General features: G+C 53.2%; 2 protein-coding genes across 2 annotated transcripts; both read left to right on the top strand.

Annotated features, from left to right (window-relative positions):
* The first annotated feature begins 1314 nt into the window (after positions 1 to 1314).
* Positions 1315 to 7858, top strand: LOC120650563 (monocopper oxidase-like protein SKU5). The gene is made up of 7 exons (XM_039927736.1): positions 1315 to 1697; positions 1842 to 1951; positions 2026 to 2296; positions 2428 to 2566; positions 4364 to 5108; positions 5223 to 5504; positions 5621 to 7858. Exons 1-7 carry the CDS (start codon positions 1569 to 1571, stop codon positions 5739 to 5741), a joined length of 1797 nt encoding a protein of 598 aa, XP_039783670.1. The 5' UTR covers positions 1315 to 1568; the 3' UTR covers positions 5742 to 7858.
* Positions 7859 to 14093: 6235 nt separating this feature from the next.
* Positions 14094 to 16159, top strand: LOC120650562 (protein GRAVITROPIC IN THE LIGHT 1-like). The gene has a single exon (XM_039927735.1). It carries the CDS (start codon positions 14362 to 14364, stop codon positions 15787 to 15789), a length of 1428 nt encoding a protein of 475 aa, XP_039783669.1. The 5' UTR covers positions 14094 to 14361; the 3' UTR covers positions 15790 to 16159.
* Positions 16160 to 16950: the final 791 nt, after the last annotated feature.

Here is a 16950-nt window from a genome sequence, read left to right as displayed (position 1 = left end):
GTCGGGGAACAAATCACGGAGCGGGCAGGCGCTCACGCACGCGCATGTAGCTTCTGTCCCGCTCCGAGTGCCGCCGCTCGCCGGAGCTCGACGCCCCCGCGTCGGCGCGTCCGTCATCATCCCATCGGTGCCCGTCTCCCAGACCACGTTGACGGAGCTGGCTCTCCGTCCCCGTAGAAAAAGAGTCATGGGTGGGAGCAGGCTTGGAACACCACGGTTTGGTACTACGGGTCGTAGTAAGGATGGAAACAAATTGGATTATATGAAAACGGATTTGGATATTTTAGATATCCATTTTTCTATTTTCTTCCTCTCATCCCTAGGATGAATACGGCTCGAATACATATAAAAATGAATTTTGATATCCCATATATCTATTTTCTTACCATTTTCATCCTTAGATCGTAGTATCGTACGCACTGATGGCTGCTGCGGTAGTAAAACCAGAATCCACCGTTCGTCCGTGCCCATCACTACTCACTATGTTTGACGTCTTGCTCCGTTACCGTCCCCGCTCACCTCGCTCGGGGGTAATAATTCTGGGCGCGGCCACGGGGCCCATGCACGTGCAGTGTCGCGCGGTTGCGCTGCGCATGCGCGCACCGGCCGGAACCAACCGCCGCGGCCCGCGCGGCTCCCCGTGCCACCGCATCCCCCACGCCGCGCGCGCGCTCCATGGGCCAATGGCCCTGCGCGGAGTCCGGAGTGGACAGAGCCCAAACTGGCCGGCGCGCGGGCTCTCTCGATCGTCTGGTGGCCGGCCGTTCGCTGGCGACTCGGGCGGCGGCGGCCGGCGCCGCCGCGACGTGCGCCGCCAGTTCGGCTCATGTGCGCGAGTGCAGCAGGGCAACATGGGCTCGCTCGCCTCGACCGTAGTCCTCCGGCCGGCGATGTTTTAATACTTGAAGTTGCGATTTAAGATGGATGAGCGCACTGCGACGTGCACATTGCTGTGAGATGCTGCGCGTATTGATCTGCACTAGCACCCATGTTGCCCCGTGTCAGACTGCATGCTGCGTTGCATTCCGTCGTAACGTGCTCCATAACCTCTCAACTTGCATGATGCAAGTAGCCGGCAAAGGGTACGCTGCCCTACTGCCCTGCCCATCTTATCCGTACGGAAACGGTAACTGAATGACGCCGCCAAAACCGCCAGCAAATCTCGCAACGGGGGAAACCCCACGGCGACGCCCGGCCATGCAAAAGCCCTGCAAGTGACAAATCTCCCGTCGCGCCGCGCCGCGCAGAAACGCCCACCGCAGGCGCTGGCGCAAACCCGTACAAAACCCGCGGCCGCCGCGGGAGGACCCGTGCGACGCGACGCCAGGCCAGGCCGGTCCCCGACCCCAATCCTGCTGTGCCTGCCACCCTGTGAGTCTCTGTGACCCATCGATTGCTTTGCCCGCCCGGCCGCCCCCAGCACCAGGCCGCTGCCGGCTGCCCACTGCCGGTCTTCCGCAGCTGCAGGTGAATCCGCTTGGCATCTCGCCTTGCTTTGCCCGCCACTTTCTCCTCCCCACGTCCTCGTAGCGCTCTCGTTTCCCAGGACGAAAGCCCAGAGCCTCGCGATGCGGCGGCTTCTCGCGCTGGCGGCGTCCCTGCTGGCGCTGCGGGCGGCGCTGGCCACCGACCCCTACGCCTTCTTCGACTGGGACGTCTCCTATGTCACCGCGGCGCCGCTCGGCATCAAGCAGCAGGCAAGCTAGCGTTCTCGGCCGACGTACGGCGCCACCCGCGCCGCGCCGGCCATCTATCCCGGCCTGAGACTTTCCTTCCACATTAATTCTTCCAAGTCATCGGAGCATGTTAGTTTGGTGCTGACGAGCCGCGGCTGCCGGCAGGTGATAGGCATCAACGGCAAGTTCCCGGGCCCCGTCGTGAACATCACCACCAACTGGAACGTCGTCGTCAACGTGCTCAACGACCTCGACGAGCCGCTTCTCATCACCTGGTGAGCACACACACGCTCCTTCGAATGCAAGCGAGCATCGTACCATCCATGTTGTGATTTCGGAACGCATGCAGGAACGGGATCCAGCACCGGAAGAACTGCTGGCAGGACGGGGTGCTGGGCACCAACTGCCCCATCCCGTCCGGCTGGAACTGGACGTACGAGTTCCAGGTCAAGGACCAGATCGGCAGCTTCTTCTACTTCCCCTCCACCGGCCTGCAGCGCGCCGCCGGCGGCTACGGCGGCATCGTCGTCAACAACCGCGACGTCATCGCCGTGCCCTTCGGCCGCCCCGACGGCGACATCACCATCCTCATCGGCGACTGGTACAACAAGAACCACACGGTAAATAAATCACTCTTGCACCCCAATTAACTAGCTCAAAAACAAGGCCTCAGCACCACCGTTATCGTTTGGCGCCGCCTGTGCCGAAGAAGTATGGAATTGAAGTGAGCTGTTTCGCTCTGGAATTGCAGGACCTGAGGAAGATGCTGGACAAAGGGAAGGACCTGGGGATGACGGACGGCGTGCTGATAAACGGCAAGGGCCCGTACCGGTACAACGACAGCCTTGTGCCGGCCGGCATCGAGTACGAGACCTTCAATGTGCATCCGGGTAATCGATTGTTCAGGCCCCTCGTGAGGCTCGTGTTACCACTGTACTACTGCATTAATCCGTAAGACTGACGGGCGGGCAAGTGGAGGAGAACTGGAGCAGGTTGCATGGCTTTTGAGTTGTGCAGAGCGAGAGTATTGTTTTCTCTTAGGACAAGAATCTTGACACCCTGTTTCATAGTACTAACTTAGTAACTTTCCAGGTATAAAAATAAGGGGTGGTCACTCACCTTTAGTCTGTAGAGTGTTAAGACGTGTTAACTTCAGAGTTTTCTTGCTGACTTCAGTCCTCTCTGGTGGTGCAGTACTCTGTCCTGTTAGTTCTGAACTGACACTATACACTACCATCATATCAGTCCTGCACAGTCCACGCCATCTTACTGTAGTCTTATCATCCAGTGACAGAAATGTTTGGTAGATAACAGTGACAGAAGCTTGGGAGCAAGAGGTCGTTAGATTGCAGAGTGCTGACATGCTGCCACAATATAACCCAAAAAAAAAACTCCCTTGATCCCTTCAACTATTGTGCCGTTCAACTTACGGCACAATCTTTCGAGAGAGAAAAAATGGCACAAAAAATGATTCATTCATCATTCAAGCATCAATGCCAGTCAGTATAGGTATATAGTTCTGTTACCACGCAAATAGCTTCCAGTTGATAAAGTAGCTGACAATGGGAAACTGAAAGGTACACAACGAACTGAAGACGGAGATCCGAAGTGACTGTATACTGAAATCTCTGCATTTTTCGTTCGTGACAGGGCGGATCCAGGAAATAAAAATTAGGGGAGGCTGGCTATTATAGCCCACTCATCAACACATGTCTTATTCCCAAAATATGTTAACGAAATAGTCTAGAATAGTTTCATGTGAAAACATAGAAAAAGTACATCACAAGAAAAAGTAAAAATGACATATATGAATTCCGATCCATACCAGACTAATGGATAATCCTATGCCTATTTCCATTAGTCGTGTTCTTCACGAGGAGTAATCTACACAAGGGACATTAAATTAGTGACATGGAGAACAATAACTTTAAAAACTCTTAAATTCAGATAGAGGTAATCATACCACTACTTTTTTGTTAGGCACTAGCATGCGGTGTTTTTTCATCTCTTCAAAACATTGTATGATTTTATCATTACTGATGCTTCTAAATATCTCTTTCTTTTAGGAAAAGTATATACTCGGTACATCCAAACTATGTAAGTAGTCTTATTTATGTCCTAGGACTAAACTTTAACCCTCTTATTTGGATGACTATTAGAACGAGGATTCTTGGTGTAGTAAAAATTCATATAATTTGTAAGTATATATTTGGGATCTAAGGGAGCATAAAAAAGAATTCTACAGGGAGTGCTAGCTAGATCCGAAGATTGGCACTAGTACGAAACCAACCCAATGAATCACATAAACTTGAACTATACTAAATTATTGGAGAAAGCTTCTGCTTATCCAACAATGATGTTGCAGCATGAAGAGATACACCTGAACGCTCGCGAGCCTGTATTGTACCGAGAGGCGAGAGCTGTCCCGGCTTACACAGACTCTTGTACTGAGAGCAAGGCGTTTTTCCCGTGTTTGCTTCTGCACAAATTCGCATCTGAAACAGCACCGTCTCTGTACTGACCTGTTCCCAAGGGCAGCAAAGCTTTGTGCTGCCATTGCGACTACAAATTGCCAACCATTTTTACAAGACGAGTTGTCGACCGAGATCGCATCGAGTTGCCTGATAAGCACAATTCAGTAGTGCTACAAAAACCACTTACAATGGCCGGTTGGGTTGATGGCGCAGGCAGGACGTACCGCATCCGGGTGCACAACGTGGGCACGTCGACGAGCCTCAACTTCCGGGTCCAGGGCCACACCATGCTGCTGGTGGAGACGGAGGGCTCCTACACCACTCAGCAGAACTACACCAGCCTGGACGTCCACGTCGGCCAGTCCTACTCCTTCCTCGTCGCCACGGACCAGAACGCCAGCTCCGACTACTACGTCGTGGCCAGCGCCCGGCAGGTGAACGAGTCCCTCTGGCGCCGCGTCACCGGCGTCGCCGTGCTCCGCTACTCCAACTCCCGGGGCCCCGCCGCCGGCCCGCTCCCAGACCCGCCCCAGGACCGGGACGACCGGAGCTTCTCCATGAACCAGGCGCGGTCCGTCCGGTGGAACCTGAGCGCCGGCGCGGCGCGGCCCAACCCGCAGGGCTCGTTCCGGTACTCGTCCATCAACGTGACGCAGGCGTACCTGCTGCGGGGCGAGGCGCCGGCGCGGGTCGGCGGCGGGCGGCGGCGGCGCGCGGCGCTGAACGGGCTCTCCTTCGTGCCGCCAGAGACGCCGCTCCGGCTGGCGGACGCGTACGGGGTGGAGGGCGTGTACACGCTCGACTTCCCGGAGCGGCCGCCGCCGCGGGGCGCCGCTCCCCGGGTCGCGCGGTCCGTCATCAACGGCACCTACCGCGGGTTCATGGAGCTCATCTTCCAGAACGACGACGCCAAGATGCAGAGCTACCACATGGACGGATACGCCTTCTTCGTCGTCGGGTAATGGATCGATCTATATATCGATCGACGTGCCGCTCTTGCCGATCTTGGATGCATGGTAGAGATACTAAAGCCCCGACCCGTGTTCGTGGTCGTCTGCGGCGGCGCGTGCAGGATGGACTACGGCGAGTGGACGGAGGACAGCCGGGGCACGTACAACAAGGGCGACGGCGTGGCGCGGAGCACGATCCAGGTGTACCCGGGGGCGTGGGCGGCGGTGCTGGTGTCGCTGGACAACGTCGGCGTCTGGAACGTGCGGTCCCAGAACCTGGACTCGTGGTACCTGGGGCAGGAGGTCTACGTCAGGGTCGTCAACTCGGAGGACGCCGGCAACAAGACCGAGATGGCCATCCCCGGCAACGCCCTCTTCTGCGGCCAGCTCCACAAGTACCAGAAGTATGCATGGGCCCACCCGCAGATCACCAGCTTCTTATTCAGCTCAACTTCCTCCACACCCTGCTCGTGTTTGCTGATGCTCTCTGCTCGTGCTCCTCCGTTCCGATCTGTTTCAGGGAGCAAACTCCGCATCACAGGATGGGGGTGTCGGCCGCGGCGCCGCGCTCGCCGTCCGCGGTGAGCCGGCTGGTGTCCGCGGCGCTGCTCCTCGCCGGATCCGTCATGCTCGCGCCATAGTGCATTACTTCTGCGGGTCTCTGAACTTGGCAGCAGGTGTCATTTCGGTCCCCAAAATCTCAAAATTCTAAATTTAGATCCCAAACTTGTTAATTGGTTCATGGGAGGTCCAAATCACTATTGCTCTTATTAAACCGCTACTATGTCAAGCTGGCTGGACGATGAGATGGATCTGCCATGTGGGGCCCACACGTCAGATCCACCTCCCTCCTTCCACCTTTCACAACCATGGCCGGCATGGCGGCGGCAAGGCATTCCTTGCCGGCGGGGCCTTGCCCGCATCCAGGGGAGCCCGGCGGGGTGGCACGCTTGTACCACCGCCGGCATCGTACCCGCGTCGGGTGCCTTAGGCGCCCGCTTCACAGTCGCCGGCCGCCGCAGCTCCTCCACACGCCCGTGCGCCGCTTTCTCGCCGAGCCCGCGGCACCCGCACGCACCCGCCGCCGGCCGCTGGCCCCGTGCGCCTGCCCTCTCGCGCACGACCAGGCCATGCCTCCTCACGCCGCAGCAGCGCCCGTGGGCCCTGCACGCGCCGCGCCCTCACCGCAGTAGCCTTGCACGCCGGCGACGACTAATCACGGCAGCGGCGACTCCGGCGGCGCGACACGCCCGTGCGCCCATGCCGTCGAACTGGCACCGAGTACGGCGACCTTTACTCGGCTGCCAGAGTATGGCCCCCTTTCCTCGCCATCCTCGTGCGGTAAGCCGAGCCCTCTCCTTCTCCCGTGCCCTCCCCTTTCTTCTTCCATCCACCATTAACAGAGCTCTAGCAGCTCACCATTGCCGGCCGAATCCACTCGATTCCTTCCATGGATTTCAAATCCCCCGCACTCGAGGCTCGCTCACCTCCCTAGCTCCCTCCCCAACCTCTCATACACGAGCTCCGACTCCGTCCTCGCTAGGAATCGAGGATTCCCCGTCCGTCGGCCTCCAATATCGGTCCACCTCCACCTCACCATCAAACTCCTAGCTTCGGCCACTGTTTTTCACATCCCGCAGCTCAAATCAAACCTAGGTGATGCACTGATGCTCGTGCTCTCCTCGTTCTTGCACGGTTCGCGAGTTTCCGCGCTCATCCATGGTGCCGTCGCCGCCGCCATGCTGCTGCTCATCGTGGACTGCGGGCGCACGGCCTTGCGCTGCGCCGTCACGCGCACCTGCTCCTCTAGGCCATGCTAGCCACGGGCCCCCACCGCTCTGCCGCCGGCCGGAACCACACTCCGATCGAGCAGCTCGGCATGGTTCCCTGCGTACAGAGGAGTGAGGGAAGGGAAACGAGAGATTCAAGGACATGGGTGCAAGAAAACTTTAGATCTAAGGGTCTATCTGTAATATAGCGTCACAACCACGATTAGGTGTTGACATGTGGGTCCCACAGGTCAAGTCCATGTCATTGTCCAGTCAGCTTGACACGCTGGCGGTTTAACAAGGACAATGGTGATTTGGATCTTCTGTGAACCAATTAACAAATTTGGGGATCTAGATTTGCAATTTTGGGAGTTTGGGAATCGAAATGACACCCGCTGCCAAGTTCAAGGACCGGAGATGTCCCTGGAGACGCCGCGTCATGGCGAGGTGCAGAGGGTCCATGGGTACTGCATGCCTCATGATGCCGCGTATGGTGCAGTGGTGGCCTCGGCGATGGCATAGCGTAGGCGATGCTCTCAAAGCGTTTTCGGATGTTCGGATGCTTGGCAGAGCAGTGTCCAGTGTGGCGGGTGGCGAAGTCCCCGTACACTTCAAGGTGGTTGCTCGGAGGAGTATGAGGCGGTGGGAGAGGCGAGGCCCCCACGCAAAGTGGCCAGAATCTGTGTTTTTCAATAATGCTGCGATGGGAGTGTTCTGTTGATGCAAGGCTGGAACTGGGTGATCGATGGTCATGTGTGTGCGGCTTGCGGATGTTGGCCCCGTGGTGGAGGAGTACTAGTAGCCGCTCGGACTTGCAGCGGGCTGCGGTTTTTGGCGTGGCATAGCATTGGCGACGACGGTGCAGATTTCGTCGGCTTACTTTCAGCTCCTCTCCCAGGTGGCGGTGGTGTAGCATTGTGTTGTGTGTGTTTGTTTGTGTGGTGTTGATGTACGCTTCGGCGTGTAATATACTGTTACATTTTCTTATCCTTCTTATATGACAGAGCTTTTCCGTTCAGTGACAGCAGGAGCAGGGCAAACGAAATACAGACATGTTCAAATAACACTGTGTAGACGACAGTACCATTGGTCTTGCAAACAAGCACACATTGGCCATGTTTGGATGCCCGAGTTAGACTTAGATTTAGTATTTTTTGGGGTTCATCTAATCCTAAAACATCCAAATAGGAGAGTTAAATTGGGTTAGATGCATCTAATACATCTAAAAAAACTATCCCCCAAATGGTGTTTATTGGGATTAGACGAGGTGGAGTCCACCCAATGTACAAAATAGCCCGCTATAGCACGCTATTAGCTTTTTAGGAGATCTACCGTTACGCTATACAATATTTGTCCGATATGTCCGCTAAAGGGTTTTTTTTACATAATTTAGTGATAATAAATGTCCGCTATGCTTGCTAAAGATGTAGTCAAAAGAAATAAAGAATTAATATAACTAAGATGGACCATAGAAAAACAGCACGGGCGCAGTTGGGCAGTCAAGAGACGTGTTGAGTCTATTTTAGAGAGTTAGACTAATGATGCTTCTAGTGTAATTATTGATTATTTATTATTCAGCTAAATGATTTAGCTTTCGCTATAGCTCTTTTAGCTTTTTGGAAGGGGTTCCGCGAAATAATTTTGCCCGCTATTTCACCTTTAATTTTCCCTGCTCTCTCACACCTGCTGGAAACAGGCCAAATGATTAGAAATGTGAATTTATTGTCAATCTAACTCTTTTATCTGAACACCTCGTTAGTTAGAGTTAGTTCAGAGATTCTGATAAGCTAGATACTGGCTGTGGCTGGTGGCTGATGCTGATTTATTGTGAGAGAAAAGTACTGTTGACTGGTTGATACTGGTGGCTGGTACTGATTTGGTGTGAGAGAAAAATACTATTGGCTGGATATAGATGAACAGAGTCACTAACTCTAACCTCTAACTTAGAAGTATCCAAACAGATTTGACAGCAGTCATTTCGTACGGAATCCGTTACGAATCGGATCAGTGCGGCACATGCACTGCAGACCTCGCCCCTGTATCTGAATCTGGGTCCAAGCAGGCAATTTTTCACAACACCCAGCGCTTGCGTAACTCCGTTCTTATATCCGGCGCATCTGCCGCCGGGGGCTACTTCGAATTACCGTTTCCTTTTCTTACCCTGCTGTATTTATTTACCTGTGCCGCCGGGCCGGTCGCTTTTTTATCCCCTGATGATTGCTGCAGCAGGAGGCATGCAGCGATCTGCACAGGCGGTGCCTGCAGACACAGCCGACGCAGCAAATTTGACCGGCTAGACGGACCCGACTTTCACGGTACCACACCGCTCGTCTGGGCTCGCGGTCGCCAGGCCAAGCCCAGTAGTAGTGGTACACCAGCACAACGCGCAGTGATGGCCCGCGTCTGTCGTCTCCCTGTTGGGGCTGTCTCCCCTGGTGGTAATAAACCGTGAAATTCCTGGCTGGGCGCGAGACAGATTCAGGAGTCGCCTCGGCCAAAGGTGGTACGAGTACTTGCCTACTAACTCGGCCGTTCACACGACAGTAACAACCAATTGTGGTCACTGTTATTTAGTCGACAAGAAATTTTTGAATGTGCTTAATTTATACGACAGGACGAAACCAATAATGCACTGGTAAGTGGTTTCTTTTCAGGAGGATCCTGGTTTAAGCCCGCAAGTTTCGTGGACCAAGCAAAACAAAGCAAAAAGGAGCTCGTCATAATCTATTTGCAGGGCCCATTGGGCGCATATACAGCCCAGTTCACACAAAAAAAAACAAGCAAAACGCGCGTTGGGCACTTGGGTGATCGCCTGATCGGTGATCCCCAGTTCCCCATGCCGCGAGGCTTTTATCCCTTCCATACCGTTGGTGTGTTCCATCCGCTCGTTTTGCCCGTACACCAATGCCTGCTCCGTGGAAATCTGAAAGTACTGCATTCCGAGCAGATCCAGAGTTCCAGACGGTTTATTTAGTTGCAAAACTAAAAATTTCAAAACTATCCCATCGAATAAAAATTTTATGAGTATTAAATCTAAACGAAATAATTATCTAATTGTATAGTTTGCTTGTAAATTACGAGACAGATCTAATAAATTTAATTAAATCATAATTAGACACCCAACACCTCAGGCCCTCAGCCGCCGTTGAGCTGATGGAACTTTCCTATTTGTCTCCACTTCATCTCCATCACCGCAGAATAGAAAAGCGCTCTTTCCGATCTGCACCCCTGCAGGCCGTGCCTTAAACAAGACATCCCCAGGTCAAAGGGTTAGCTTTTCTTTTCTATCCAGAGTCTCCCAAGCTCTGCAGCTCTGCAACGGCATGTCCTCGCACCTTTAATTATGGCCATCGCCAGATTAACACTTGCTAAAGTAACCCCACCAAGTACCAAAAAGTCAAAAGCACACACGCCGCGCACAAAAGGGAGAGCAAGCACCAAGCCACCAAGCAGTGCGTGTCTGATCTATCCCTACCTAACAATCATTGAATTCACAGGTGCGGAGCTTGATGCTGCGAACCACAAACTACTCGCCACTGGTAATCTATCAGTCTCCCGTTTACTCAGTGAGGCAGGCAGTACGGTTGGAGATCCGGAGCTAGCAGCTGCCTGGATGGGGAGAGGGAGGGAGAGAGAGAGAGAGAGAGAGAGAGAGAGAGAGAGAGAGAGAGAGAGAGAGAGAGAGAGGAGTGCGCTGCCCATTTGCAGAGAAGACAAGAGAATCCTCACGGCACGCACTGCTGCCGTGAGAAGGATGTGGCACCTATGCTGCTGTCATCTTGCACTAACAAATCTTCGGGAATCATTAGCGTTTCTTGGGGATGAGATTTGGAGGGAGAGACTGCGCTCTCGGTTTGCAGGCCGAGACAATTAGACGGAAGCATCTTTCACATTGCTTGTGAGGCGGATGTGGCACCTGTGCTGCTAGCTGAGTAGCTAGCTAGTGTCGTCTTCTTCCATTCCACTTGCAAACCCTCGTCACTTCTCCAAAGAAAGAGAGAAAACGAACGAAACAGGAATATAGAAATCTTCTTCTGTCAAGATCGGCCACGACATCTCTATGCGCAATTATCACGGGTAGCAGGGAGAACAGCAATGCAGCTTGGGATGTGTGTTTGTGAGGAGAGCTGCATCGGGTAGTGTTCTCGTCTAGGGTTTAACTTTTCGGTGAAATTTCGCCGAAATTTCGGTTTTTTTTTCGTTTCCGCTAGTTACCGGGAAATGAAATTCCGGTACTTTTCGCCATTTTCGTTTTCAAATTTAAAATTCAAAAATATTTATAAAAAATTCGAAAAAAATATGATAAAAAACTAGGTGTTCTTCTGAGCAAATAGGATTAGAACACACTCAAATCTAAGATCATTTGCTAGGCTAAAATTATATTTTAGTGGAAAAACAAGGTTATTTGTAGTCTAATGAGGTAGAATTTATAGTTTTTTAGTATCCGACGCAGCTCGGCATTTCGCCAGACCCCTCCTCGCTCTATATAAATTGCATTTTAGGAATTCTCTATACAAATTGAATCCAAAAAAAATTCAAATACTGTCACATGAATTGATAACCAATTCAAATCATGTTTGTTCTGGATTTAAAACAACTTTCAATTGGATCAACCAATGTCCCTGAAATTTTATAGGCATATCCGCAATAACAAAAATAATAAAAGTCTAGTTGAGACCTAAGAGAGAAAATGGAAGTTGTCACATGAAATGACAAGACTTTAAATTGGTGATTTTTGAAATAATTAAATAACTTTCAAACCATTGCTCAAATGAAAAAGTTTCTGAAACAAAAGTTGTAGATCTCGAAAAACTGAACAAAGTTGGTATTCAAAAGTTTTTCATTTGACCTCCGAAGCAGTAGAAAAATAACAACTGACACCATTTCGTTCGGAATTCACCGAAATTTCGGTCGGAATTCATCGAAATTTCGTTTTTTGAATTTAAATTCTCTTTCCTTTCGGAATTAGTAAAATTTTGGTCGAAATTTCGTTTCCGGCAGTTGGCGGGATTCGGTAAAAAAACAAAAAGTAAACCCTGTTCTCGCCTAGCGCGAGCTGTACCGCTAGCAACCTCTGTTCACCGATTAAAAAACTAATTTAGCTGGTGACGTCGACCTCTGTTGGAGGAGGCCTAAGGGAAACAGGTGCGTGTACCATTCCCTCCTACTAATTACTGCGGTCGCCCGTAGCAAAGAAGAAGGAAGCTAGATCCAAGCTCGCAGAAAGAGCCAGCTTAACAAGTTTTTTTCCAGCCCTAGCCGCAACCCTGTTTGTGTGTGCGTGCGTGTGTGCGCACGCGCGTGTGTATGAGTGTGAGTGTGAGTCGCTTTCATCGACTAACAACCCAGGCCGCCACCTCGCCGAATCCGTGCCCGTGACAGTTGAATCCTTGCGAGCGCAACGGAACAAAGCCATCCACTTCACCATTCACACCGCAGGTCAAGTTTTTTTTTTCACAAAGGCAGGCAAGCGGACGAACTAAAGAACGCCCGAGCTGCCGCGGTAGCCTCCAAGCGTTGAACCGGTAGAGCATGACGCGTGGGGCCGGAGAGGCAGTTAGGTGCGCTGCTGCCCTGGCCACCGCGTGGTCGCTGCTTGCTTCAGTGCTTCTGGCGGTCTGGCCTTCTACCAGCTCATTCCGATGCGGCAACTCACCTTTCTGAGAAAGGGCCAGCCAGCCAGGCAGGCCAGTTAGTCAACGGGACCATTGACCATCTATGGTAGTGACTAGTAAGGCAGCAATTCAAGTGTTTCAATCTCACATAGGTTTTTTTTTTAAAGTTAATCTCACATAGGTTTGAATGTTTGATGTAATAAGGATCTATTTGGATGGATTGAAGTTTACAACTTCAGCACTAATTAACATTCATACTATTGCTAAATTTTTTAAGTCTTGATCAAAATTTAGCTCACCCCATTAACACTCCTGTTTATATATGATAGTGCTAAAGTTTAGTGAGGTTTTAATATTACGAGTTCAAGCTCCTGCCCAGGTTTCAAAGAGGTTCAATCTGAATCTAAAGTTTGCATAATTGAACACATCACTATAGTCATCAAGCTCTTCTTCGAGGTTCTGAATGCACAAATCTAGTGGGATTGCAGTTTTTTTTTATCTTCATATGTTATGCATGAATCAAGTCTTCACATCTTCTCTTGTTTCTTTTTCAAAAGTTAAAATTGCAGGAGCTCTGCCAATTTTTGCAAACACTCCAAAACTTCTGGCTCTGAAACTGGAATGTTTTCTGCTAGTGTTTTTACCTATGGGGCCAGCCCCCGAAATTCTTATTCGACGCTCGTGCGCCGCTAGAGGAAGCGGCGAACGGGCATGACCAACCCGTCGTCTTCAACCTCTGGACACCGCTGCGACCTAGGGTTTGGGGGGAGGGGGCGGCCAGGGAGGGTGGGAGGTGGGCGGAGCGGCCGCCTTCATGATTCGGGTTGCTGGGGGTGGGGGTGGCTCGCCGGCTCCCATGGCCACCGGCCATAGAGGAAGGGGCTAGGGGTGGCGCGGCCCGGCGGTGGAGGCGGGTTGTCCGGCGGAGGGAGCGGCGGCGCGGGAGCGCCCCGCACCGCCGGCCGGGCGGTGCCGAACAACCGGTGGGCGGTGGCCGGCGGCGGGGGCGACTGGATGGCGCGACGGCGGCGCGGTGGCGTGCTTGGTTAGTGCGGCGGTGGCGGAGGCAGCGGAGGCCGCCGGAGTCGGAGGAGGCGGTCGGCAGCGGGGGCGGCGGAGAAAGGAAAAAAAACGGGAGCGTACCTGGCCCTGTTTGGTTTTGTAGCGCGCTAGTGAATAGTGACACTTTGACTGTTAATTACGGTGTCAACTAAAGCCGGTTTACAAAACTAACTCCAGAACCCCTGTGCTAGTGACCCTGAAGAATCTAACGAGGCATTTGACCGCGCGATTAGAGGATGGTTACTGTAGCATCACTGTAGCAAATCATTAATTAATTAAAATCATTAGATTCGTCGCGAAAAATTACACTCATCTCTGAAAAAATTTTATAAATAGACTTCATTTAGCACACTATACATATGAGATTCTTTTGTATCGCTAGGTAGCGCTTTGAAAGCAAATAAGGCCCTGTTGGCTGGCGACGCACGCGCGTCGACCAGTGCCCCCCGCCTGCCCCACCGCCCACCCATCATCTCTCGATCTCTTCCATGGCAAAACAGAGACCTCCCCGAGCGTACAAGCATATTTCCCCGAACACCTACCCTGCCTCCACGCACCCCTTCCATTCCACCACCCCCTTCTCCCGACGGAGACAGCCTTGCTTCTCTTGCTCTCCTTCCCAGATCCCCCCCACTCCTCGCTCACTTCCACCCCACACCGCCCCCAACCCCGCGCCGCCCCACCGCCCCGCGCCACCCACCACTCGCCTCCTCCCCCCACCTCCGCGCTCCCGCAATTCGCGTCGCCGATCCCCGGCCCCGCCCGGCGGCGGAGACAGAGAGGGTGGGCCGAGGGGCGCGGCGGCGGGCGCAGCAATGCTCCACAAGTTCGCGCTCGCTTTCAAGACCAAGACCATCGAGTTCTTCGCCGAGGACGAGGAGTACGAGGACGCCGACCGGTTCGCGCGCTCCCCGGCGCCGGGCGCGGATGGGGTCCTGGCGGGGCAGCGGGTGGTCGTGCTGAAGCCCGACCCGCTGAACCCTAACCCTAGCGCGGGCGGGGGCAGGGGCGGGGGCGGGCGGGCGGGGTCCGGGCAGGAGGCCGCCGTGGAGGCGGCGCTCGCGACGGCCTCGTCGTTCCAGGCGGCGTACCTGCACCTGCAGGCGGCCCACGCGCCGTTCCTGCCGGAGGCGGCGGCGGCCGCGGACGCCGCCGCGGTGTCGCACCTCCGGCGGCTGTCGGAGCTCAAGCGGATCGCGTGGGGCGCTCCGGCGGACGCGCCGGGGCCGGACGGGGGCGGGACCCTCACGGCGCACCTCGAGGCGCAGGTGCGCGAGAACCAGGGGCTGCTGCGGTCCTTCGACGCCGTGGTCAACCGCCTGCAGGCCGCGCTCGACGCCAAGGACTCCGCGGCCGCCGCGCTGCGGCTGGACCTCGAGGCGCTCGACGACGCCAACGCGCGGCTGTCGGCTCGCCTCGACCGCGCGCTCGCGCCGCCGCCGGGCGGCGACGCCGTCGGCGCCATGCTCTCCGCGGGCGTCTTCGACTCCGTCCTCCGCGACGCGCTCCGCGTCGCACACCGATTCGCCCGCGCGCTCGCCGAGGTCCTCCGGTGCGCTGGGTGGGACCTGGCCGCGGCTGCGGCGGCTGCCTACCCAGGCGTTTCCTACTCCAAGGCCGGCCACTGCCGCTACGCGCTGCTCTCCCGCGTCTGCCTCTCCATGTTCGACGGATTCGACTCCTACGAATTTGGGGCCACAGCTGACTCCGCAGAGCTTGAAGGAATCGAGCTGGCAATCCGTAGGAACGAGTCGCTGCAGCAATTCATCGAGCACTCAGATGCAGACCCCATGGAGCTCATGAATTCAAGCCCGGATTGTGAGTTTGCCCAATTTTGCGGCCGCAAGTACAAACAGCTGATCCATCCTGGCATTGAGTCCTCGCTGTTTGCGAATTCAGACTGCGGGGCTTTGCCAGTGATGAGTGTGGCTGGCCCACTCTATGAGCTGTTTGTTGTAATGGCAAGCTCAATATGGACACTCCACAGGTTAGCTTGGGCATATGATCCGGCCGTCGCCATATTCCAGGTCAGCCGGGGCACGGATTTCTCAACAGTGTACATGGAGAACATTGTCCGGTCGAAGGGGTTTTCAGGGAGCAGGGAGCTTGGGAAGCCAGGGCGGCCGAAGGTTGGGTTCACAGTTGTGCCGGGCTTCAGGCTTGGAGGGACAGTGATCCAATGTAGGGTGTATCTAGATCATGGGAAGAGGGAAGAGGAAGACAACGTTATAGATTCAATTTGAGGTGAAGTGAGACTATATAGTGAAAAAAACAAACTGTACATTTGGAAACAAAAGGAGGCTGTGTAAAGGCGATCAAGAACAGTGTATCGGAATAACCTTGGAGGATCAAAGCGGCTGCTCAATGATGAGTATAAAGAAAGCTATTTATCTTTTCTTTTAGTTTTTTTTTGTTCGGCTGAAAGGAGGGGGCAGTGTTGTACAAAGGTCGTCAGGTTCATATAGCTGTGTGTTCTAACAGCGTAGAAGAGTTATTATCTAATCTTCGGTAACTTATTTGTGTGTAATTCGATTTCATCTGTAAATGTATATTTATGAGCATGTGCTCGCTAATATCTTGCATATTCAGTAAACCAGATAAGGAGTTGTCTCACTGAATGCTATCTTGCCATTGTTGCCCGGTCGATTCAGAAATGTAGCATAAGCCTTTTAGTCATTCAATATTGCTTCTCGTCTGCACTGTCATTGCATCAGTGTGTTCTTCTTCCCAGGACATCCTAAATAATGCCTGCGAAATCATTTCGGGTCCAGAAGCCAGTCAGGTGGCGCGCAAACCCCTTCTGCCTCCCAAGAAATGCTTGACGCCTTCTGGAACATGAGAAAGGGATTCAGGTCTCATTCAGGCGGCACACGCTCTCCTCTAACCCGCAAGAAAAGGATTGAGTTGGATCCGTGGGTTTCATTTCAGTCCAGCCTCCCATTTCTTTTACCGTACCTCCTTCCGTCCGTTCTCCCTGGAAGCCAGTTGAATGGCGCCGTACGATCATCAACGCCCCCCGGATCTAATTTTCCACGCCCGCCTTTCTCTTTTCCATTGAAAAGGTTTCGTACCCGTGCAGCTACTCGGCATTGATTCCCGTCCTTGACTCCGCACAGCCGTCCGGGCCAGGGTTTTAAATCCCGACCGGAACCGGTCCGGATACGGCAGTTACAGGTCAAACCGGTCCAAATTCAAAATTTAAATTTGAATTTAAAAAAATAAAAAAAAATTAAATTTTTTCTAAAAATACTTCAAGTTGCGACGAATCTAATGATGTCAATTTTTTTCAAATATTCGTTCATTTAGTATGCTTTGCGAGCATTTGAAGTTAAACAAAAAAACGTGCATACAAAAATATACAAATACAATATAAAATATGTTATACATTATATTAATATAAAAGT

The sequence above is a fragment of the Panicum virgatum genome, chromosome 9K (assembly GCF_016808335.1).
Source record: "Panicum virgatum strain AP13 chromosome 9K, P.virgatum_v5, whole genome shotgun sequence".
NCBI classification, from domain to species: domain Eukaryota; kingdom Viridiplantae; phylum Streptophyta; class Magnoliopsida; order Poales; family Poaceae; genus Panicum; species Panicum virgatum.
This window is presented reverse-complemented; position numbering and strand designations above follow the sequence as displayed.